At 39.1% G+C, this 26307-nt stretch overlaps 2 protein-coding genes across 3 annotated transcripts; both read left to right on the top strand.

The window, feature by feature from the left end:
• Positions 1 to 6506: 6506 nt before the first annotated feature.
• Positions 6507 to 10469, top strand: mnx2b (motor neuron and pancreas homeobox 2b; the record flags this gene model as incomplete). The annotated part of the gene is made up of 3 exons (XM_083917741.1): positions 6507 to 6921; positions 8245 to 8405; positions 9851 to 10469. The coding sequence occupies 3 exons, from the start codon at positions 6507 to 6509 to the stop codon at positions 10259 to 10261; spliced, it is 987 nt and encodes a 328-aa protein (XP_083773867.1). The 3' UTR covers positions 10262 to 10469.
• A 7612-nt stretch (positions 10470 to 18081) lies between these two features.
• Positions 18082 to 25749, top strand: atic (5-aminoimidazole-4-carboxamide ribonucleotide formyltransferase/IMP cyclohydrolase). 2 transcript variants are annotated; one of them, XM_083914130.1, is made up of 14 exons: positions 18082 to 18217; positions 18416 to 18542; positions 18672 to 18815; positions 20329 to 20417; positions 20541 to 20692; positions 21735 to 21891; positions 22617 to 22742; positions 22864 to 23057; positions 23148 to 23237; positions 23333 to 23458; positions 23558 to 23650; positions 24584 to 24766; positions 25084 to 25239; positions 25432 to 25749. In XM_083914130.1, the coding sequence occupies exons 1-14, from the start codon at positions 18199 to 18201 to the stop codon at positions 25549 to 25551; spliced, it is 1776 nt and encodes a 591-aa protein (XP_083770256.1). In that variant the 5' UTR covers positions 18082 to 18198; the 3' UTR covers positions 25552 to 25749. The 2 variants fall into 2 exon arrangements, with proteins under 2 accessions (XP_083770256.1, XP_083770257.1); XM_083914131.1 differs by having other exon boundaries at positions 18120 to 18217; positions 18500 to 18542.
• Positions 25750 to 26307: the final 558 nt, after the last annotated feature.

The raw sequence follows: 26307 nt of genomic DNA, 5'->3' as shown, positions 1-26307 counted from the left end.
CTGGGTGACAAATTTACCCGTGGCCTGGCTATTTAAATTACCTTCAAATCATAAAAGCAAGGGAATGAGACTTTGCAGGGGGAAGAGGTTGACAGAAACAGGCAGAAAGCAGCACTGATTTCCCTGGAGCAAATTACCTCTATATCAGCGCCAGAGACAGGCAGTAATCTGCCTGATAGAGAGCTGAGGGGGAGAGACACAGAGACACACTGGTGAGGGAGGAAGAGAGAGAGAGATGGGCGGACCTGCAAGACAGCTCCAATTTTCTGAAGGTCAACTACCCGCGTGCACACCCACACGTGCACCAGCCAATTACATATCATGAGTGGGGGTCTTATAAAGATTCTCCCATGTAGTGTTTTATTCATATCTGCAGAATGGATTTCAATTTCCTGAGACACAACATTTAAAGTTTTGTGGGGGTTTTTTTGGTATGGAGGCTGGAGCTGCAGTTTGAATGTAAGATTGTGACATCAGCACTGGCTGTTTGTTATTTAAAGTGACTGAAGTGATGAAAAACTGATGACGCCACGTAAAAACTGGTGAAACTCCTTGAATGGATGTCTCCAAGACCAAACACCAGCACTCTCAAGCAGTTTGATTATTGCTAATTATAAGTTCCCAGAGCTCACTGGGACACCTTCAAATGTTTTAAAGTGAGTCCAAAACTCAGAGAAATTATATACATGTCATAAATGACAAACAAAACCAGAAAACATTCTCGTTTCCAAATCTGGAACTAGTGAATTTGTGCCGAACTGCACGATAAACCGATTATCTAAATTGTTGCTGATTCATTTTATGTGGATCATTTAATCGATCTGCTCTGTTGTCTAATGCACACCTGGTAGATGAAGGTCAAGAAATAAAAAATGTATTATTTCCCCACCAGACGAAGTCTCTGAATCAACATTTAGACATTATTTATGGGAAATCAAATTTACGGAAAGTTGTTTAGTTGTTGGGACCTGATTTATTGAATAACACATTTTACTTACATTCATGAACTGTTTGAGTGAAAGTTCAATAATTCTAATCCGAAAATGATGCAAACTAACACAAAGAACAAATGAACAAGGTGAATATAATTAACAAGTAAGGAGTCCCAGAGAAAGGGAGAGGCAGAGAATCTTTCCCATTTCAAAAAATATGTTCCCTCTGGCAGAGCAATGAGAAAGATACCCGTTGTTGCCTCCTCAGCAAGAAGATTATGCCAGTTTGTGACTGATTATGTGTGAGTTGACTTCCAGCAGTCTGAGCCAATTCAGTATATACTGTATAAGGGAAATTGTGTTATTCAGGGTGAACGGAACAGGAATAGGCGAATACAAAAGGGAACTTTCTGACAGTTTACGTGAAGTGATGATCAAACGTCCTGTACTTTGGGGCAGACCAGAGAAACTCAGATTACAATGCACACCGAGGGAGACTTATTTCATTCTCTGCTCAGGATGCAAATATTTGTTTGCTGCTGTATTAATGTTCGAAATATCGAGTACAGTGTCTTTGACATACAGAAATATATTTCATGACAGCATCCATAAACCCGGTTTCAGCTTGGATCAGTTTGAACTACTGACAAACTGGTATTGTTTGTATTTTGTAACTATTATTTGTACATGTACAGGAACACAACAACCAAATTGAAAAATCATGTCAATATTGCCTAAACAACACTGGCCCAACATGGGCTGAGACACACATGCATTGGCCCACAGGCTGCAGAAAACACACCATGAGCCCTGCACCAGCAACAGGCTGCAACAATGTCCACAAAATCAGAATCAGATTCAGAAATACTTTAATAATCCCAGGGGGAAAATGATTTTTGCTACGAAACTCCATATATACAAACAACAAATATTATACAGACGAATATTATGAAAAAAATGTAAGAAATATATACAAGATCAAAAATACCAGACTAATGTGCAATATAACAGATTGTCTATAGTTGAGTTTAAATCACAGAGAGGGGGTGACAGACTCTCGAGGGATGGATCCAGACTACTCAGCATAAGGTTGAAATAGGGGGGCTAAACTGTTGTGTGCTCTGGGCTAAATCTGCATCGGGAAGTGTGAGTTAAATATAAACCAGGTGATAAATTAAAGAAGAGGCCATGCAGAGAGGGATGAAGGGGAGAGGACGGAAGAAATCAGAGTTGGATAGAGGAGTATGGCGTGACGTAGAAGAGAGGGAGAAGAAAGTGGAAAGAGAAGAATGCCAATAGAGTGTGTGACCGGAGTCTGGGGAGGAGACATCAGAGGTTGGGTGCATGATAGCATTTAGCTCAAAGCACCACTGTGCCAAAGTAAAGCCTCACAGAGCTGCTAGCATGTCTGGTTAACATACACTCACTGTGTGTGACTTAAAGCTCCACTGTTGCTATTGTATTGATGCATGAATTAAACACAGACAAATGTTTGACAGACGTGTCTGGTCACATTTTACACAAACCTTCCGGCCAATCAGGATAAGAAAATCCTCAGTGACCATGGTTTAACAGCATGCAACTTCTTTCCAGACTTATTCAACCCCAACTCTTGATCTTATTACTCTAACCATTAGATATGTCCCTCCCTGTACAGTGACCTCAAGATAACACTTTAAAAATGTTCAGGTCATAAGTTTACAGACGTATTGCGAGGCTTTAAGACACGTCCAGAGGAAACAGATCGCGTCATAGCGAGCCTAATGCTTGAAAGTTTCCAATGATGATGAGGAAAAGGAAGTCATGTTTGTCCAACCACAAATGATGCCTGATCTCCAGATTTGTTGGTGAACTTGTCCCGTGGAACACCTCTGACCTCTGGTCCAAGAACTCCACAGTACCTGAGGACTTGAAACAACCACTTGTCAGCTGGCCGAACATTTGTGCATCCATGATCCACAGCCTGATGCATTCAGACTCCGGCCTGTACAGTGCCAAGAGGAGTATTGGACTGAGGGCAACGTGACTCCTGAGAAAAACATCACTCTTACTATTTGTACTTTAATTGTTGATATAAAATATATTTCAGTGAGATTTGGAGAAACTGTGGACCTGCCATGTTTCAGAGCAGCTGATAATCTGGATACCCAGCTGCTCAAGCGTCATATACAATACAAGGAAACAATGTGGGCAAGAGTCTTGGGGACAATGCGACATCTGTGATGGGCAATGTTAAGGAAAGATACCAATTGGTGACAAACACATCAGCTTTTCATGTATCCAGTTTCATAATAACCTATACGTTTTACACTTGTCTGGTGATGAACGAACAGCATAGCGTTAACAGTCACCCTGTAAAGTTAAACCTATATACAGAGACAATCTACAACTAAGTGGACGAGACGGTTGTGTTGCTGTGCACTGCCTCTGATTTCACCGATGACCAGCCCCCGCAATGGAAGACGCCTGATTAGAGAATACACTCCAACCTAGGACAACAAAACCAGACTGTGACTTCAGTGGACCTGTTGTCATCACTAACGTTATCTGTTATCACACAGGTTTTTACTCCTGTTTGACCTCTATGTGAATGCAATTGTATTTCATGGTTGTGTGATGTAAATTTGGCCCCACCTGCTGTAGAGCTCTTCTCAGAGGGAGAAGAAGTCACTCTCAGATGCAGAGATTTGGAAAAGGGTCAGTCATCAAGGCAAACAGAACAGAAGGGAGAATAATTTGTGTAAAATCTCAACTAAGCAGAGTGAGCAGGTACTTGAATGGGAGCCTGGTTATCACGACTATCTCACTGGAAGACACAGGAGAGTACTGGTGTGCAGTTTTGACCCATATGGTCAGTGTGTGTCAACTTCCAGAATTATTTTTAAGTACGGAGAGCCTTTTGGGATTCACTCCACCTTCTACACAGCGAGGGGCTCAGTGCTCAGTGCTCTGCTGGTGATGCTCTGTGTTGTTGTAGCCGTTGTGAACCAGAGGACCAGGAGAGCAGAGCCGCTTTCAGCTGAGACAGACACTGAAATTTCCTTTCATTGTCTTTATGTTATATAGATGATTTTAAAACAATGGATGTTTGACATTAATGCAAATTTAAACATTTGAAGTTGAACACAAAAGAGAGAGAAAGAGATTACTAAAAACTAAAAGTCAGTGTGTACTGTATGTAATAATTATTATATTATTAATTGTAGCAGGAGTGGTGGTGGTAGAAGTAGCTTAAATATTATTGCTATTGATAGAATGAAAACATTTTTATATATATATATATATATATCAATAACAATAACTATAATAATAGTAATAATAATAATAATAATAATAACAACAACTCTGAGGAAAAGGTATTGAAGGTCCAAGGTCAACATTTGGTCTTGACGTGTGCAGATGTCCCTTTAGTTCCTGTATTTGTTCCTTATATATTGTGTTATATTGTAAATATGTATTTAGTTAAGTTTATTTTGTTTTTCTTTGTTTTGTTGTGGATACATGTGATTCTAGAGATCGCTGCTTTGGGCTGCAGCCTTTCCCTATATCCTTTTATGTTTTGTGATTGTACTGATGTTTTGTTTTAGATCAAATGATTATGTGATATTTCATATTATGTGAAGGGATTTGAATTGCCTTTCATGCATTTATATTTGTTGTGATAGTGCTGTCAGTGTGTTATAATTGTTACATTGGTTTAATGTATATCAATCAATAATCAATTATCTGCAATAAAGGCAATTATTATAAGCAACACATCTCTTGGTATTGAAAATATGCATTGTTTTTTTATTTAAAACCAAATTAACAACATAAACAGATATATATATTATCTGTCTTATTGCAATTTAATGCATTTCCTTGCTCAGACTTACTTTATGTTTTATTTTGATATATATACTGCACAGGCGCACGTAGGCTATAAGAAAAATCTAATTGCACTAAATAATATTACAGAAAAGGTGGAGTTGCAGGATGGTTGATTCAGTAGAGGGAGGGGTAATTCTACCGGTAAACTGGAGGAAGGAGATGAAGTCAGAGAGTGGAGGATAGAGGAGTGTGGGATGAGGGTAAGAGAGAGAGGAGGTGTGGAAGGAGAAGAGAGGCAATCGGAGTGGAAGGAGGAGAAAAATTGCGGAGTTTCTGCCACTTCTGCGCCACGTGAGCTACCGGGACTGAAGCTTATTTGCACCCGGTTGGACCCCTCATCCTCCGGGATAGATCATCAGCAGCAGCACGCCCGTTATAGGTCCAGATATATGACCGAAAGTTCCTTTCTTTACAAAAAAAAAAAAAAGCATCCCGTTAATGCACATAAATGTTGAGCATCAGTATTTTTTTTTTTTGCGTCCACAGATTCTCATGAAAAAATTAAACAAATTAAAAGACTCAGAAACACTGCCTTAACTCTACAGCTCAAGTAGACATGTATTAAGAGCTTATTATATGTTATTATTATTCGATTTTTACATGGTTTCCTGTCCGTGAAATAACATGGAGTATGTTACACCAATTATGCAACATGTATGTAAAAAAAGGACACTTCAGCTGATGCACCTTCGCTTTTTCCAGTCTTAAAATGGCATTAGTTCACCTTAAGCAGAAGGCCAATTAACTTATAGCCTCTTCTGCCAAGTCATTACACTTTTATACGGTCTGTGTGCAATTCCTACTCGTAAACTTTAATGGCATTGGTATGGCCTGAGTATGAGCATGAAGCAAGCCATTAATATTAATGATTTAAATACTGGAGTGAACACAATGTTTCTTTTTTTTGTTTTTAATTTTCCGTCAGCCAATCGTATAACTCAAGGCTGCTGAAAAACAGCCAATATTTGTTGCTAAGGTGTGTTGGATGTTTGCAGCACTAATAATTAGTTTGGACAATCAACGCGGTGGATATAATTCTTTGTTTATGGCAAGGTAGCTGCAATCTGTGTTGAGTATGAGGAGCTGGCAGTAAGATAGATACTGAAAATACAATCGCCTAATCTTCTAATGTACCTCAGCGCTTTGATGCAGTTGAAGGTGTTTGCAGGCGGGACAGGGGTTGGACATTACCTCACTCTGAATGCTTTCTGGGGGGAGAAACGAGCGAGTAATTAGCTGATTAGAGGCCCGTCAGAGCAGCTCAGCCTCTAGCCAATCCCAGCTCACACCGGCCTGCAGGGGTGGGGAAGGACTGATGGAGTGAGACACATGATTCTTTGTGAAGTTACTGTTAAACACCAGGACGAACGCAATGTTTGCAGGGTGACATGTGCAGGTACAATTCAAGGACATAGAAGGAGGGATGCACCTGCAAACGCCAGTGATTTAGTTTGTTAAAAGAGTTTTTTTCTAATAGACTAGTGAATAATTATAATAATAATAATTGTTTTTGAATAGTATATAACTTGTGCTGATCTGTCCGGTCTGCGCTTTTATGAAAAGATAAGGAGACATATGAGTTTGTGACTGGAAGAGGCTCCGCTGTCTGCGCGCTGACGCACGGCACAGGTGCGCACCCGCCAAGCTCGACGTTAGTTGTTGTTGTTTTTTTGAGACTCTGCAGTCCTCCGCGGTGAAGCCGTCATGGAGAAATCGAAAAACTTCAGAATTGACGCCCTGCTCGCTGATGAGACCAACCGGGTACGCCGAGACCTCTCCCCCGGTCTGAGCAGCGACAGCCCCGCGGGCAGCCCGGTGTCCTGCCGCCGCGCGGACACCCCGTCTCCGCGGGCCGCACAACTTCAAGGACTAATCCACAAACCCGGTGTCCTTAACCTCCCGCATCCAGGACTCGCTTCGATTCCCGGCATGTATCATACACCCATGTACCCGTTATCCGCCTTGGGTGGGCAGCACCCGGCGTTCGCATACACCGGTTTCACACAACTCACACAGAGCTACCCAGAGCACCTGAAGGCGGCTGCCATGGCGGGATCTCTGCCCCTGGAGCACTGGATCCGCGCCGGGATCATGATGCCACGCCTGCCAGATTACAGCAGTGAGTAGCCTGTATATGATCATTATAGGTCCAACATATCCAGACTTTAGAACTCAAAAGCCAAATAAGATGAGATAAGGGGTGCAAAAATATTGTTTTTAAAATTCTCAAATGTGACTGAAACTCATGAACCGTTGTTCGTTATTAAGTAAGTTTTACAGCTTTTAATCAGATGAGGTGACCTCTGAAGAACCGCGGAGGTTTTGTAAACTCAACAAAAAACACAGACTGACAAATGAAACGGAGTTAATTTTTCACTAAACTCGACTTATTTTCAGTTATTATTATCATTAGTATTATTATTATTAGATTATTATTATTAGTAGTAGTAGTGTGGTGGTTATTATTATTATTACTATTATTATTATTAGGCTTATTCTTTATTATATGCAATTATAGAGAATGTATGGGCTTTTAGGCGTAATGAATCGTTATAGGTCGTTCTTTCTTTTTGCTTATTTGTTGTTTGTTATCGTGTTTTCCTTCTCTGAATAATAAAAGCCAATGATTTAGTATTTAAATGATATCAATGATCAGCAAGTCTGCTACTGAGTATTTGTTCTTCTATGCTTCAGTGTTGTTGAATAACAGACATCTATTTTTCATCATCAAAAAGTAATCAGTATAATTATACCTAACAATCTATTCCTATTTTCCAAAATATGCTTTGTATAACATGTCATTCACGGTAACGCTGGATATATATATATGTATTTATTTTATGTTTAGCGTTAATAACATCCACACATTGTCCCGCACAGTACACACTGGTCTCTGTTTACTGCATATCTGTGTGTCATATTTTAATTTTGGCCCATTTATTTCTCTATAAACGCCAACCCGATGGAAATTGTCTTTGTGTGACGAAGAAACTATAAACAAACACCTAAAACGTTCTGTAGTTCATCAATAAAATCCCAAAAGCCTTCATTGAATTTTCATTAAGTTAATGGCGTGCCTGTGTTTTTATGGCCTCTGCGTCCGCTTCTGCCGTGTCCCCCCGTCAACAATAAACTGGAGTAAAGCTATTATAGTTAATGATGGCGAGAGAGTGCGGGCATATGTGCGCCTGTTCCCACCCACAACATTATATTGAACTCCCTATGTCCTTGGCAGCATGAATAAGATTGGTGGCAGTTACTGGCAAAACATTTCATCTTTCACAAGTAAGTTTCAAAACAAACATTTCCAGACGCGTTAAACATAAAAACACAAGTGAACCTATGAATCTCTGATATCAAATAGAAAATAAAGTTGTCATAGCTACAGCAATAATAAATGCATCCTGTCCACAGATTGATAACTCTGCTCTTCCTCCTCCAGCGGGCCCTCAGTCTGGTCTGTTGGGGAAGTGCCGGAGGCCCCGCACCGCCTTCACCAGTCAGCAGCTGCTGGAGCTGGAGAACCAGTTTAAGCTCAACAAGTACCTGTCCAGACCCAAACGCTTCGAAGTGGCCACCTCACTTATGCTGACTGAAACACAGGTAAAGGAGAGACTTCACCAGTCAACAGGTTCATTTCAAGGTTTAAAGAAAACAAACAAAAAAAGGTTATTCACAGAAACATGAATGAGGCAAGAACTGACATAAGACATCCTATTCTTGTTCAGCTTTCATCCACTGTCAAGCTGAATACATACTACAGGCCAGACACAGCACATGCATAGAGAGGTGTAGGGGACAGACTTTTGATTCATTTAGTTATATGATTTACTTTCTACTGAACCAGGAAAAGCCTGAAATCACTTTTTCAACAGAAGATAAGCAACATATAGAAGAAGAAGAATTACTTTATTTATCCCGCAACAGGTAAATTAAATTTTTTCACTCTTATTATTAATCATGTTGCACACACAGGCCCGAAATACACACACATGCACATACAGGACCTATACATGCAATTAAGGAGAGAGGGGGCTGCCAGTGACCGGCGCCCCAAGCAGTTCAGTGCCTTGCTCAACAGCAACTCGGCAGTGCCCAGGAGATGAACTGGCATCTCTCCAGCTACCAGTCCACGCTCCGTACATGGTACGCACAGGGACTTGAACCAGTGACCCTACGGTCCCCAGCCAAGTAACCTATGGGCTGAGCTACTGCCACCTCATATACATATATAAAATATAGATAAAACAGAAATGGGACGATAAAACCCCAATGACATACAATCGTGTAAAACATTTCATCCTAAAAAAAACAACACAAATGGCACCTTAAAACAACACATAAGCTGTTTAATTCAAATATACCTCCAACGGTGATTAATTTCTCAACAAATTGTGACTGACGTGTTCTAAAACATCCCCTTATGGACTAAGCAAAGACTAACTTTATGTTGTTTAATTATTGTGGTGATATCGACCACCTGAGACTGTTTTGAGTCCAAAGTGAGTTTTTCTCCTAAAGGACTGAACAAAGACATTAATGCATTTTTGCTTTCTCTGCATTTTATGTGTACGAGTTAAATTATGTTTTGTGTCACTAATTTTATTATATATTCCTTCATAATTCTGGTATAATTACAGTATATTTGATCATAGATATACATTTCAAGTATTATTTAAAGGATGCAGGCGAACAAAGATAAATGATTTATGAATTACCAATTCATTTTGCGTTGTGGAAGTTCTGCAGAAGAAAATAAGTTATTTGCTCTTTGTCAGTGGTAAAAGAAAAGTCAATATTAAGGTGTACAGATGTTTTTATTCAGAAAAAAAGTGTAGAAACCCCCAGAGAGAGAAACCAATAAGGGACCCCTCTTCCAGGACAGAAAGTGTATTTTAAAAATCAAATCAAAACATACTCAGTTGGGGGTTTTTTTCAGAATGACCTATTAATAAGAGATGTTATAATAAAAGATAGATAGATGAATAGATTTCCTTAACATGACCATCTTGTCAAGCCCTTTTCTTTGCTCTGTCCTCTCTCGGCAGGTCAAGATCTGGTTCCAAAATCGAAGGATGAAGTGGAAACGTAGCCGGAAGGCCAAGGAGCAGGCCACCGCCTCTGCTCCATCTGAGACACAGCGCCTACGCAGTGGAGGTAAAACAGCCACGGACAAATCAGACGAGAGCAGACGAGCTGTGAATCCGGACGACGGAGGAATGGATCTGGATCTGGAGGATGGAGAAGAGGAGGAAGAGGAGGAGGAAGAAGAAGAGGAGGAGGAGGAAGAAGAGGAGGAGGAAGCCCAGCATGATTTTCCTGTCGGGATGCCACGAACCACGGACTTCTTGCAGCGCAGCACTGACGTTGACTACAATCCCCACAGCCCTTTCTCTGATGAAGAGCTGGAGGGGGTGCAAGTAGGAGGAGGTGACAGGAAGATCGGGGCAGGACTGTGAACAGACACCCAAGAAACACCAGCTTCATTTCCTGAGTGTTACAGAGACATTACACTGGGACACGTCTGTGTTTGTGGTCATTACAGAAGACAATTTCAGAATGAAAACACACACAAATGACACAAATACACTGTAAAAACTATCTGTGAATAAAATCATCTCTAAGTACTGTACATTTGGTAGCATGCTGAGAAAAAAAGGTGCTCATTTCCTCCCTAAATTTAGCTGTTTCCCTTGTCTTTGTTCCATCTACTGACAGCTGGAGCTCCACCCAGTGAACACACACGACTACATGAATGAGTGAAGGATGCAAAATGACACACGTGAACTGTCGTACCTTCAGACAGCGTCAGAATGTACAGTAAAGGTGCAGCCTCCACTGCACCATGAAGAAAAAAGTTAAACAAGCTGTGTGATGACTGAGGAAACAAAATATGCTCAGAGACATCTGCTGCAGAACCTCTCATGTATTATTTACTTTTGTGCATTTTATGTGTAAATATTGATGTTTTGTTTTGTTGTTGATGATGTTTATGAATTTGTTCGTCACTTACATGTAAATTAACTTAATTTATTTGAATGATTGCAAAGATGAATCATACTTGTATTTATCTGAAACTTGTTTGTGGTGTAACCGTGAAATAAAAAGGACAGCTAGAAAAGAATTGAGTTATTAATAACTGGTCATAATTTTTTATGATTATTTATGAGTATACAGGGTCGTCATGTGAGGAGGGCCCTCAACGATACTGGATACAGGCTCATAGTGAAATTGCTAAATTCTAATGATGGGCCAAAATTAACGAACAAATCTTTTTGAACGACTCTTTTTAGAGTTCAGTGTGTATTGTATCAGCCTGTTGAAAGTGCAGAGTGCTCATAAACTGCCAACTTTTCCCTCTACTGCCCCACTACTCGCCTTAAACGTGCTGCTCACGCTACCTTCTACGGTGGTGCAGTCACTCAGAACATAGGAAGCGAGACAACCAATGAACGGGCGGGAATCAAACGAGGACGTCAGTGAGTGACTCGAGTCCAGACAGTCTGGTAGCAGAACACGACCGAATGAAATGTTCTCTCAAACTTGGACGGCTACTTGCTCAGGAAAAGTAATAAGTCATCAGTCAAATCACTTTTCTGCAACATCGTGTTGGGTTTATACAGCCCTACAAGCATGGACTCGTTACTTAGAAAATGTGATATATATATATCACATTTTACGGTTTAACAAAACATAGATGTTTTATTGTACAACCCCAAAAAAACTGTATATCAGTACTCATCGCCTGGAATACCAATATATATATATATATATATATATTACATGAATAGCATTAGAGCACTCAGCTTACCAGTTGGCATTTGGTTTTTTTTCTCTTGTAAACTTAAAATGCTCCTTATAAGCATATGGCACATTAAAATGTATTAGAAATCCACCAGGTGTTAGAACTCAGAAATATTCCATTCTCATATATTTCTGATAAAAGTCAAACCAATCATTTTATTTGTTCCGAATTAAATTATTTGACGAGCTTCCTGCCTGTCATCTATCGCTCCATTTCACTTGCGCTGCTCATTCTGCATTCGAGTGCCATGAGAAGAATAGAATAGAATAGAAATACTTTATCGATTCCAAGCTGGGAAATTGCAGCAGTCCAAAGTTTTGGACCTCCAAAAAAGCAAAGTGCACTGTCAAAGTGAAACCTCCTTTTAGCAAATTTGGGGTTGGTTGATTTCCCCCGAATTTGCTAGAAGGAGGTTCCAGTTTTACGGGCATTCCAGTGCACTTTGCCTAGTTGGAGGTCCGAAACCTTGGACTTTCCATGGCACTGGAACGCAGCATTTCTCTCTCGCCACATGTGTCGGGGGAGGAGCGTCAGAGGTCAGGCAGGGGGAAGATGGTGGGACTTTTGAGGGAAGCACTGTGAGACATGCAAGAGAGGTAAGAATTGCTTTAAACTAGAACGGGCCTGCTACCATGTCATGTCTCAGGAAACTCGAATCGGAGGAAGACACTGTTACTTGGACAAACTGAGAGCAATGTCCACTGGTATTGGGTTGTTTCTTTTTCTGCCAGATGCAGACGATTCACAAAATCCTGGACTGTAATTGATGCCATCATTTTGGTATCAAAACTCCAGAGGTTCAATACATGTATCAACTCGAAGGAACCAGTTCTGTGAAAATGATCGGCCCACTACATTGTACATCGTCCACTATCCTCTGGTGATAACAATAACTTTATTATGGGAACAACATGTATTCAGCCAGTAATGAGACACTATCAATGCCAACTGTCCCCAACGTAAAAGTTAGGATTAGGTTCTCGTGCTCTTCTTGAAATTTGTCTATAATACAAGATGAAAAAGAAAAGAAGAATCAGTCTAACATGCTGATGTTTAGCAGGTAATGTTAACATGTTCACCATCTTGTTTAGCGTGTTAGCATACTCACATTTTCTAACTAGCTATAACCCAAAGTGCAGCTGAGGCTGATGGGAATTTCGCAGTCCACAACCACAAATGTCAACCTGCTGGTGGCGCTAGAGTAATAGTCAGAATATCACAAGTCATTAGGAATCATCCTCTGGAGACCATGAATGTCTGAACAACCAAAGTGGTGGACCGACAGACCAATATTCCCCTTAAAACTTATATAAACACAAACTTGCGATTTGTGATCAGAAGAAAGAAACACCTCAAAGGTATACTTTAAGGGATACTTTACCCATTTTAATCCAGGTCTGTATCATGGCAATGTGGGCATTATGTTCAGATGAACAGTGTTTGACCTGTCTCCGTGGTGGAAGTCCCCGCGAAACTGAGCATCACAGATCTGCCAAAATCCGCCGAATGACGCAAAACGATACGTCATTCCGCATCACGCTCTGCGGTTGTATCTCTTTAAATCTCGCTCACAGGAAAACGGTCTATGCTTTCATTAACAAGCCAACATGATGTAGAGAAAAACCCTTTTTGTGTTCACTCGTTCACAGCCGCTGTGCTGCCTCTGGTAGCAAAAAGCGATTCTCAGTTCACAGTTTTAATTTACTACAAAGGCTCTCAGATATTAATTACCCAGTGGGGTTTACTGATAGCCAAATAATTAAGTTAATGAAGAGGAAGTAAAGCAATCAAAAGCCTGATGGTGATGTCACACAGGCCCAATTTAATTTCCAGGAGCAACAGCATGATGAGTGTGTGTTACTGCGGCGGGGCGTTTTAATAGCCACCCATGTAAGGGTTGTGATTAAAGAGCAGATTGGAGGAGATGCAGTATGGTGTCATTTAGCCCCTTCTCAGACCACAGTCACATGTTTATATAGGGATTAAATGTGTCTTAAGTGGCCGGACACACACTCACACCACGCTTGTGAAGAAAAAAAACCCCAGCACTGATTGGAAGTGCCATTAAATGCTGATGGCGCTGTTAGCAGGGACTTTGTTGTGGTATTCTGCCCAGAAACAAACAAAAGAGTCTCAAGATGATAAAAACGCGTGAAAAAGATCCCACTTGGCATGATTCTGCTTTATCGTCTTTTCTCCGTTTTCCTTTCTCATGTTTCAAATTTTACATAATGTGTGTTTTATTGTTGTTTTAATTTGATGATTTTACATCTGGCCAGGGGACAAAGATTTTCAGAAATGTTTTTTTTTAAATATAAACAACCGTCTAGGCCTATGAAATTATTCACTATGATATCTGTGAAGGTTTCATCTACTGACTCTACAGAAGGAGGCCGAGGTCGGTTCTTTCTTCACAATGTACAGCGTCCACATTAAGAAGTATTTCAAAAACTTTCAGGTTTATTGTGAATGCAGCTATCAAATTTAAGTGTAATTAGGGGTATCGATTGTCCCACATACAGTACATTAATTAAAAGATGTATTGGTATGAAAGTAATGATGAAAGTAATGAGAGACATTTACTGGGTTTGATAGCTCTGTTATCTGAAGGTTAGGGCAAGTACTTTGATGTACTAACATTTGAGTATAAATGCAATGAAGTTTATAGATAAAATGATCCACATTATTGACTTTATGCAGGCTATCAATAACATGTTATTGTTATTCTAAAATGTGTTTTTTTTACCATGTAGGCCTAATCATAATACAGTTCATGGGTATTTTAATGCATATTTTTTTTACCAAACACGGTGCCCCATTGCATTTATTTAGATATGGTCACACGTTTCGATAGCTGGGGTTTTAGTCTAAATGTGATTGTGACCCGATTCTGTGACATAAGACGATTCAACATGAAAAAGACTAAATTAAGCGTAATAGAGTTTGTGCCATCATACGTCTAATCAAATGTTAGAATCTTTTATCTGAATTATATAGAGTCACTATTTTTGGTTAATAGCTCTTACAACTTGTGACCCCGTTGTGTGTCATAAGAGCGGCCTCTCTTGTCTCTGTGTGGTGGTTTGTATCTGCATATTTTCACTGTTTTTTGTCGTTGACTGTATTTTCAACGCCTTTATTCTTAAAACCTGTGCTTTTAAAGTTTGCCTGCCCTGCAGACCACACAGAAAAATTAGTCTTTCTGGCAAACTATTGCATTTTTTTCTCAGAGATATTATTAATATGCTTTGCACTGTCCCTGTTAAGTAATGAACTAAACTAAAACACTATGGGGCACCATGTTTAATACCAACAGAAGGATGGGAAAACACAATTAGAAATGCTCCGGAGTCACTTTATTTACAGTTTAAGAGCTAAACATGCAGTAAATTAAGTGACAGCACAGCTTTAACCAATAAGGCCTGATGCCAGCATCAAATAACCTGTTCAATGCACATTAACGCTTCAAGTTACTTTATGTCCACTTAGGAACTTCAAAGGACTTTCCATTGAACTTTTTAGACTTGATTTAATACGGGTGAGTAGAGAATACAAAACAAGCCTGCAGACTGAACCTCGATCAAACTGCAGCTTTTAATTTGGCTGATGAAAAAACATGCGAATCAATAGGAGCTCATTTAGTTGTGTGACTTGTCAGCTGCTTGACAGATGTCATTTGGCCTGTTTTATGACACAGGCCCATCTGACACAGTACCAAAAATCACAGCTAATTGATAAGGCAGTGTAGCAATATATGGAGGTCATTGATTCCGTTTCTCTTCTAATTTAATCTGAATACACCAGTCACGTTGATTAAAAAATATCCGGCGTAAATTACAGTTAGTGCTGATAATGCTGTCAGTTTTCTAAAGTAAAGTGCTGACGGCCTTCCTGCCTCTCTCTTTTTAACCAATAATGCATAGTGAAGCCTGTGTCTTTCCATAAAAACGTTTCACTGTCTATTGAATCACTCAGCTCGCCCCTGAGATGTCAGCCCGGCCCCTCAAACACAAGGCGGTTACCAGAAACTCACATTTTCATAGTTAGACAAATAAATTGCCACCTTTTCTTTTTTTCTTTCTTTTCTTTTTTTTTTTGCTTTGTTGGATAATAAATCAGGGAGCCCTTTAAAATATTTACACCCCATAGTTTAATCAATCTGGAAAATGTCAGGCTCATTACGTAAATATGAACAGATTGTGCGATCTTTTAACGTAATCACACGTCTTGGTGCAGGTTTCCCCGGGCCCTGTCCTGTCACTTAACTAATGGCCGAGTGAAGGAGTGAGTGACGGGGTCTAATAAATTCACATCTGTCCGACTTAAAACGCTGTTCCAAAGCAGGAAAAAGGCACCGTTTTGGTCCAATAAAGTTTATTGAAAAGCGTGCGTATTCATGAGCGTCATTTATTGTTGCAGGGAAATGTATGTTACAGGTGTTTTACCAATTATGGGCTAGTGGTGATGCGCATGGCCCTTCTTGGTGTCAGTGTAACCTTCAATTGCGCTGATCAGCAAAAAGATTGAACCTACATCAAACAAAAGAAAACGTAAAAAATGAATAATGTGCAGATTAACGTAAATAACATGGACCTATAGCATAAACAACAACAATAATACTTAATAAATACTACTAATAATAATGATAATAATAACAAATAATCAGATGAACATTCAAGGAATAAAATCTGTATGAAATAAGTAAAAGTCTCGAGTCCAAGTTTTTATTTATCATGTGCACAAAAATTACAAAGAAGCAATCCTTGATAATGAAAAACTTGGCTCATTAATAATTTATTTAAAAGAGTAAGATGATCATGACGCAAGAAAAAAACAAAAATGAGAATCTAAACCTAAAAATGGTGCAAGGGATCAAATCAAGTAAACTGGATATCAAAACTAGTTGTGCAGTGACTCAGAAGGGAAGACACAGCTCTTCACATAAATCTCAGTCGGCCTATAATGTCATTAAAGTTTCCCTTGTAAAGATTATGTGGAGAAATGATATTGTTATATAATATGAGACAGTTACGCTGCAGACGTTTGTTTGAACAAGGTTCATTTCTGCCCTCTTGAGGCAAAACAAAAGAAGACACGTCCCCTGACCTGACTCAATTTTTTATTATGGTTCTCCAGTTTGGAGCAGTTATTGATTGGATACATAAAGATCAACGTGACCTGTCCATATGTATCTTTATAATTAAGTTTTTACAGCTTTTTTTTACAGGTTTGTTTGGTGATGGACAAAAAAACAATTCTGCAAAACACGTCGTCATAAACTCACTTTTAGATATTTACAGTTAAATTGTAAAATAAAGGCCTAACCTAAAATATATATGATATTTATAGAGAGAGATATATTACATTTTAAATACATTTAACACATTTCTGGATATAGGCTATATATCTATCTATATATCTATCTATATATATATATAATGTCTATTTGATTTGATGTAGCCACTCAATGTTTCGTTCTTAAAAATCATAATGGAATTAAAGATAGGCTTATCCTTAAGCATGAACAAGAACGTTTTGTCTTTTAATTATTATTATTATTATTATTATTATTATTATTAGTAGTAGTAGTAGTAGTAGTAGTAGTAGTAGTAGTAGTAGTAATATTGTTATTCTTTTATGGGTTTTTATGTTTTGTCTTTTAATATTATTGTTTTTTATTTTTATAGTTATTATTATTATAATCATTATTATTATTATTTAGTTTTTTATGTTTTGTCTTTGATTTTATTATTATTATTATTATTATTATTATTATTATTGTTGTTGTTGTTGTTGTTGCACATACCACCCTATACTGCTAACCAACTTGTCTTTGTATAGGCTATATTTTATTTATTATTTGTTAATTTGCTGTTACTTATTTACTTAAATTGTGTTTTATTTTATCTTTATTATACACATATTTAGTTGTGCTTTAATGTTTCACTGAAGAGCTGATAAACATATGATGGAATTCCGTTGCTATGGCAACAGCCTGGGCGTCAGTTGATGTGATTCACTGCAACAGGAAAACTGGGACACGTTTAATGTTTTCAATTAATTTATTTTAAATCATTTGATGACCACTGGCATGTTTTATGTGAATTATGTTTTTGTTTGTTTCTTTTTTGCTTTTCTACTTATTTGTTTTTATGTATGTATAATCCTGTATATTTGTACAGACCTTTTCAAGGGAATTAAATAGCTAGGCAACAGGTTAACTTCCTGTAAGCTGATGCCATTCACATACACAGCAACAGGAAATAAACTAGGACTGTTTTGGAACGTTTATCTTTACATATTTGAAAGTGTCCGTAAAATAAAATTAAAAAGACACGTTTAAAATTTAAAATGCGCATTTCGTGCGCAGTGTGGCTCTTTTGAGTGCTCTTGTGTGTGCGGGGCGGGCCGACCTCAGCTGGGCGGGTCTTTGTAGTTTTGAAGCGCTTGATGAAGCAGTGTAAAGCGTGTGGACTTGTCACAGCCTCCACAGTCTGACTCTGCAGAGTTTACTGGTTTAAAGTCACTGAAAAGTGAGCAGAACCCCTCTTCACACCCACACAGAGTGCAGATAACACCGTGACTGTAAACATGGCCTCCTCAGAGCTTGGTAAGACTTTTCCTGCGCATTTCATTAATTCACTGTCGTCTTATAAAGTTTTGTTCTGCGAAATGCAGGATGCTAGCTCTCTGGCTAACATGAGCCAACGTGGTCACCCTTACCTCGCTAAAAACAGCCTTTACTGCTCTATTGTGTGTTTTAAACGCATGCATATGTTTGTTTACATCACTTAATCTGTCCTCGCAGCACTTTTGAGTGTCTCAGACAAAACTGGACTGGTGGACTTTGCCAAAAGGCTGGTGGATGTTGGACTGTCTCTTGTCGCCTCAGGTGGCACAGCCAAAGCCTTGCGTGATGCTGGGATGGCTGTCAGGTGGGTGATGAAGTGGTCCTTTAAAAAAATAAATCAAGTGTTTGTTTTCTCCCAAATTCACTAAATCTAGCAGCTCCTTCTGTTGGTGGCCTTCTCTAACCTGTCAGTGTCTCTGCTGCTGTGTGTCAGGGATGTGTCTGAGCTGACTGGACATCCAGAGATGCTGGGAGGCAGAGTGAAGACCTTGCACCCTGCTGTCCATGGAGGCATCCTGGCCAGGAAAACCCCCACCGACTCTGCAGACATGGAGAAGCTGGGCTACAGCCTGGTCAGGTGAGAGCAGCACATTGAAACACTCATAAATTCCCGTTTTAAAATGCTCTCAGGTTTTTAATAACACAGTTGATATTTATTTGGAATAGAGGTGAATAAGGCTGAATTGGAAATCCTTCATACAAAGCACAGTTGAATCAAAGAGCATGCATGACCTGTGGCAGATCACAAGCTGACGTGGTTAGAGTAAAGGCTTGTGTTGTCTCATTAGGAAGCATGTGTAGTTGATTTAGCCGCTATTTAATTGGAAAACTGCTGCTCCTGCTATAAGGTCGTCCTGTGACTCTCATTTGTTTTTTTATGGCCAAGAAGAAGAATGTGATCAGATCAGAGATTTCCCAGTTTGGTCATCGGAGGATTTAACTACACACTTGATTTAAATCTGATACACACACAGAAATATCTGTTTATTTGTCTTTCCAAGATAATGCAGAGTGTTTGTGTGTGTCTGTGTGTGTGTGTGTATGTGTGTGTGATGAGAGGTTGAGTGGATCATCTGATTAGGATGTACAATGTAAGAAAAAGCTCACACTGTAAAGTTGTTTATCACGAGAACAGGGCATTTAGTCCATGAGATCCTTGATCAATGATACTTAAACAGCAATGATGCAAGAGTAATTAAGAAAATCCATAGAAACATAGACAACAAGGCCGAAAATGTTGGTTAAGGATCAGATTATCAGGTATAAAGTCTGTTGTAATGGTGCAATATTAAAAGCAAATTGCTAAAATGAAGTCAATTAATCAGATGATTAGCAAATCAATAAAAAGTCATCAACAGTTCGGATAGTTAATTAAAGTCATTTGTAAAAGAAAAAATTGCAATATTATCTTTTTTGTGATTTGCTGCTTTTTGTTTTTTTTATTTAAAAAGAACTTTATATGTAATATTTGTTTGGGCAATAGAAGTCATCACTTTGGATTCTGTGAAATTGTGATTGTGATTTTATCAGTTAGTTGATAAAATAATAAGAAAGCGATAGAACCATGCAAATAATTGTTGCCCTAGCAACCAGATTTTGGGACAGAGAACCCTGTAGTTTATTTCACTTAAAAGTAAATGAAAGCAAACTGATGAGATTTGAGTCATGACCCTCGTATGGGAGTTAGAAAGAGTTATTTCTCTAACAAAAGAGTGTTTTTTTTCACACAACCATCAGAATGAATTGCGAGTTGACTTTATCGTGTACGTTTGACCACATAAGGATCCTTGTGCACGACGCCTCACATGCTTTTGATAGTCTTTGTAATCGCAAAAATAATGAGATATTTACCATAACACTTCTTTTTACAATTATACCAAAGTTATAAGGTAAAATGACTCGGATTATGAATGCAGAGAGGCCATACGCATGAACACGCTGTGAAATCTAGAATTACAAAAAAGTGCAAGTCTTCCCTTTTGTGACTGTTAACAAACTTCAAATGTGTTGCAGTAATGAATGCATGTCTTATTTCAAATCGATGATCTTTAAGAAGAGTATGACATTGATTCTGTGTTTGCTCTTTTAAGGGTGGTGGTGTGCAACCTCTACCCGTTTGTGAAGACCGTCTCTAACCCGAGTGTTACGGTGGAAGATGCTGTGGAGCAGATAGATATCGGTGAGATGTGCAGACGAGATCGTGTGCATGTAGTAAATTACACACAGATGAATGTGTCACGCTGAATTAAAACCTCTAAATATCAGCATGTGCTTTGAAAAAGAATTCCTTCTTTCTTTCCAGGTGGCGTAACACTGTTGAGAGCAGCGGCTAAGAATCATGCTCGGGTCACTATAGTGTGCGATCCTGCTGACTATTTGCTAGTTGCCAAGGAGATGGATAGTTCAGGAGAAAAAGATACAACTCTGGAAACACGCAGGACTCTGGCCCTAAAAGTAACATAACTTTCTTCTTTTCCCTATCATTGTAACTTGCAAGTATATGAACTGAATTTGGAAAAAAGTAGCATATTTAGGGTGATTTTTGTAATAAGTACTTTATACTTTCTGGAGCACATTCATTCCTCTTCCCCAATGCAACTTAACTTTTGAATATGTGGGGGTCTTCTTAATGCTGTAAAAACTAGATTGTAAAACTCAAAGTATGTCAATGCTTTAAAATCCCTTTTTTTAAACTAAGTAAGTAGTGTCTTTTGTAATGTTTTACATTGCTTGTCTATGGACCTTTTCAAATATGTAAACATAAACATTCCAAAACAGTCCTAGTTTATTTCCTGTTGCAGTGTATGAGAATGACAGCCTTAGTCCTTGGTAACTTCCTGTCAGCTGATGTTGCCTAGCAATGGAATTCCGTTAAAGGTCTATATTTTCAGGTTTCAATTTGAGGTATCCAATGGTAATATGGTAGCTCTATAGCATATTAGCATACTATTCCTTCAGACACCAAAAACTGAGTCTCAGAAGGCAAAGGTGGATTCTCATACAGACACTTGCTAACTAATTTATGTTTAAAACCTGTAATCAACCTCTACACTACGCAAGCTCATTTCCTTTAGAGTGAGCAAGCATATTATGGAGACAGTTTATAAGAACCTGATAGAGGGAATCTTATCTTTTAACATGGCAGTTGGGTACAGTAATCTAAAGGTAAAATAGTAAAACATAGCTTCAAAAATCATAGGGATGAGACAATTATGATTAAGTTGTTTGTACGAGGAAGTGCTTAGGAAAAAAGCTGTCAACATAGCAAACAATCCCTCTCATCCACTCGATAGGGAGTTTGAACTTCTTCCCTTTGGTCGACGATACAAAGTACCAAGAGGCAAATCGTAATATTTTTAAAAATTCCTTCATCCCTAATGCCATTGGAGCACAGTCGTCTTATAAAATGGTCTCAACTTTGTATTAAATTCTTGTGATAAATTGTAAATGCTTTTGCGGTCTATAATTAAATACAGTGTATTTCTTTGCTCTTCAGGCCTTTACACACACAGCACAGTATGACGAGGCTATATCGGATTACTTTCGTGGTCAGTACAGCCGCGGTGTTTCCCAGCTTCCTCTGCGCTACGGCATGAACCCTCACCAAGCACCCGCCCAACTCTACACCCTGCGCTCAGCCCTGCCCCTCAAAGGTAGACCATCTGCTAATTGAGTTTGTGTTTAGAGACAGATTAGACAGTAGTTTGACATATTGCAGGGCTTAGACTTCTCAGGAACCATGTTTGTTTTCAGGCAAAGAGCAGTTTTAAATCTGTATAACACTTAATTCAATAAATTGTACAAATTTCCCCCTGGACAACTTTTCAGCCTCACAGATTGTTTCTTGCTTTAATTTCCTGCATTTTGGGAAATACACTTATTTGCTCACTGGTCTAGAGTTGGATGTGAGAGTGTTCTCATCCGTCAGTTAATAAAGCTGCAGCTGGTTATCTTTACTAAGACTAGAAACAGGGGGGACTACTAGCCTGGATCCTTCTAAAGGAAACAAATGACCCTACCAGCACTCTTAAATCTAACTAAGTGGATTTTGTTATCTTTACAGACCCAGACTAGCCGTTTTTCTGTTTCTAGTCTCTAACAGACATATTTAATGGACAAATTTGAGAGTGTATTGAACTTCTCTTATTTTCCACCATAATAGGTGTGTATGACTAATTAAATGGCAGGAGTTTTGGCGGTCGTGTCCTGTCAATATCCATGTCACCCTAAAATGACCATGTCGGAGAGAAATATAGAAATAAGACTGTAGAAGAGGGAGATAATTCAGTGACGTGAGGTATTTCTTTTGAAAAATGTTGTTCATTTCCATAGAAATACAGAAAACTACAAATAAACATGATTCATTTCGCCCCGTCAGTGGTTAACGGTTCCCCCGGCTTCATCAACCTGTGTGATGCTCTGAACGCCTGGCAGCTGGTCAGAGAGTTGAAAAGTGCCCTTGGCATGGCTTCTGCTACCTCCTTCAAACATGTCAGCCCTGCTGGTATGACAACAAAAGACACGCAGACACACTCTTAACAGTACAAATACAGACTCAGGTAAATACAGATTCATGCACCTTATTTAAATGTGAAAATTCATTTTTTTTCCTGTTTCTTCTGAAGGAGCTGCAGTAGGAGTTCCTCTGACTGAGGAGGAAGCCAAAGTGTGCATGGTGCATGACATGCTGAAGGATCTCAGCCCGCTGGCCACGGCCTACGCCAGGGCAAGAGGTTCAGACAGGATGTCGTCTTTTGGAGACTTCATTGCTGTGTCAGATGTTTGTGATGTTCCCACTGCCAAGATTATATCAAGAGAGGTAAAACTGTGCCAAAGAAAAAATACAGAGTTTGTTTTTTTGCTGCAACATTGCTTTGTCTAACCAGGATTTAATTTGTTTTGCTCTCAGGTGTCAGATGGTATCATTGCTCCTGGTTATGACGAGGAGGCACTCAAGATCCTCTCCAAAAAGAAGAATGGCAACTACTGTGTGCTTCAGGTGAGTGATTTTTAAAAAAATGTTTATTATTCCTCACTTTTGTATTTAAATAAGGTTGATGAGTTTAGCTAGATTTTCTGGTTTCTTTGTCCCAGATGGATCCAGGGTATGAGCCTGATGAGGCTGAGGTGAGAGTGCTGTTTGGCCTCTTTCTCAAACAAAAGAGGAATGGAGCGCTTATCGATAAGCAGTTCTTCAGCAACGTCGTTTCCAAGGGCTCCGTAAGTCACTTCTTCATCCTGCTGTGAATAATTCTTTCATAATAGACACGCTGACCAATCGAAGTGTTCACCCTTTTGATTGTTTTCTGTATCCACAAGCTCTCCGAGGAAGCTGTGCGGGACCTCACTGTGGCCACCATCGCTGTCAAGTACACTCAGTCCAACTCTGTCTGTTACGCTAAAGATGGGCAGGTAAGAACAGGCAGATGAAAGGAGGAGAGAGGATCTTGGATGAGCTATACACAGGGTTCCTACGCAGTATGGAATTTAACTTAAGTAGTATGGAAAAACGGAAAAATGTCTATTGTTTCCAGACTATCTCACTTTCTAAAAAAAAAAAGATTAATGGATACAAATAAAAACAACTTTACGTATGCAACAAAGCCGACCCTTAGATGATATGAAACCAATCAAGCTTGCTGTAGAATGGTTACCAGGGTTACCGTTCGCCTTGCGACTGCGTTACATTTTATTTATGATTGAGTTTTGATTGAATTATTTCCAAGTATGTTTACTCCATCTAAAGCCAATGAATCAACGACATGTTTTCTTTTGTAGTTCTCTGTTTAACTGTACATCCCTACTGTTACGGTCTGTAGGGGTGCAGGTACACAGTTTTTAATTGCAAAATTTAACTGTGTTTTGAACATGTCTCGGGTTGGAGTTCATTCACTCATATGAGCAACAATATGTAGGTAAAAATGTCTTGTGCTTACAGTACATGGTAACATAATGGCATACATAGTCAGAATTTAACATAAGTGTTAAAGTTAGATCTTAAAACAATTTATTTACATAAGCATCTAACCATTGGTATTCAGATGTTTAATATTGACTGAAAAATACTCTGAAATCTGAAAATTTGAGTCTGGAAAAAGTCCAGAATTAAAAAAAAAAAAATAGAAAATGTGTAGGAAACCTGTGTTCTAGAAATACTTTTCCTGACTATTTCATGAAATTATGATGTGACTGCTTGAGACAGGCTATCATATGACTGAATTTAGCATTTTTTGGGACTTTTTCAGCATAACATACTACGACTTTTTGGGCTTATTTTTTGGACACACTTTTCTATGACTTTTCCTGACTTCCCGATTTTTCTCTAATGATTTCTGTGTTTTACAGGTTGTTGGTATTGGAGCGGGTCAGCAGTCTCGTATCCACTGCACACGTCTGGCAGGTGACAAAGCCGATAACTGGTGGCTGAGACACCACCCTCGTGTCCTGAACATGAAGTTTTGCAGTGGTGTGAAGCGGGCGGAAATGGCCAACGCAATTGATCAGTATGTCAGCAACACCATTGGAGAGGTAAGGGAGGTAGCAAGGGGCAACAGACACCTTTAAAAAGTAGTGTAGTTGTAAGTGGATAATCAAGTGGTGTAATGTTCTTCATGTCAGTGGCTGGTCATTCTTATCAGGTTAGTTACCACTCCAAAGAGAGCTACAGTTAGTTGGCTCTGGCTTCTCATTTCATTTCTTTACTTGGATAAATCAGTTTAAGTTGTTCCCACAGTGACACTTAAGTACAGACAGTCTACCTGTGTCCCCTGTGATGTCTGAGGTCATGTCAAGTTTGAGACATTGAAAATCACTTAAAAGAGAAGTCCTGTATTTTGTGTTGACAGGGCCCAGACTTTGAAGCTTGGAAGTCAAAGTATGAAGAGGTGCCTGAGCTTCTGACAGAGACTGATAAGATGAACTGGATCAGCTCCCTGCAGGCCGTGGCTGTCAGCTCTGATGCCTTCTTCCCCTTCAGAGATAACATAGATCGTGCCAAACGGGTAAATATAACACATCTTTCACAAACGCATGGGTTTCTACGATATGCATTTATTAAAACATAGCATGGGACCTGCAGAAACTCTGTTGGCTGAAAGCAAAAGTGTACTGACAACCATTCCAACCATTTTACTAATGTCTCTTCCCTCTGTTTGTGTGTGTTTGTATGTGTGTGTTTGTATGTGTGTGTGTAGAGTGGTGTGGAGTACATTGCAGCTCCAGGCGGCTCTGCTGCTGATGAGGTGGTGATTAATGCCTGTAATGAGCAGGGCATCGCTCTGGTGCACACCAACCTGCGGCTCTTCCACCACTGAGCACCTCAGCAGTTCTCCTTCTCAACTCAGTTTTGCATCATTAGAGTAAAAACAAGTCTAACACTGCTGATACTCAAAACATTCCTACTGATCATGCTGAAGTGTAGAGTTCACAAATGCACTGTTTTGTAACGCATTAACTGCATTCCTTACTACGATCCTAACATTAGAGAGATACAGTAATTGTTGATGTTGATTCAAGGTCCATCATGTTCGGTTTAAAATAAATTGTCGAAACAGTTCATGAGTATTGTGAATGTTTTTAGCCATGCTAGCAGCACCACTTTGGACTGAAATAAATCTCAACAACTTCTTTTGCGCCACCAGCAGGTTTACATTTTTGGAATTTAGTGAAATATCCCAACAATTTATAGATTGATTGCGGTGAAATTTCCCCCCTTAAGATTAATTTTTAGTCACTTTGGTGATTATGGAAGGCCATTACCACGCAACTGAGCCCAGAAGAAATGTCCCTTATGGTAGTTTGTTCCTTTTTCAGTTATGACTGACTAGGTAATACAAGAAAGTTCTATGGTATGCATTGTCTGTATGTATTTGTTTGTGTTTTACAAAAGGTTTAACCTGAGCCAGACCATACAAAACTAATCCATACAGGGTTTGTAAGATACAGCTGTTAAAAACAGTATAATAATAATAAACACACTGGTACTGGATTGTATCTATGTATTGACTGATCTGCATGTTCAGGTATAGGAATCGGTATCGGGAAGGAAAAAATGGTATTGGAACAACTCT

Source organism: Echiichthys vipera, assembly GCF_963691815.1.
Source record: "Echiichthys vipera genome assembly, chromosome: 1".
Taxonomy (NCBI): domain Eukaryota; kingdom Metazoa; phylum Chordata; class Actinopteri; order Perciformes; family Trachinidae; genus Echiichthys; species Echiichthys vipera.
This window is presented reverse-complemented; position numbering and strand designations above follow the sequence as displayed.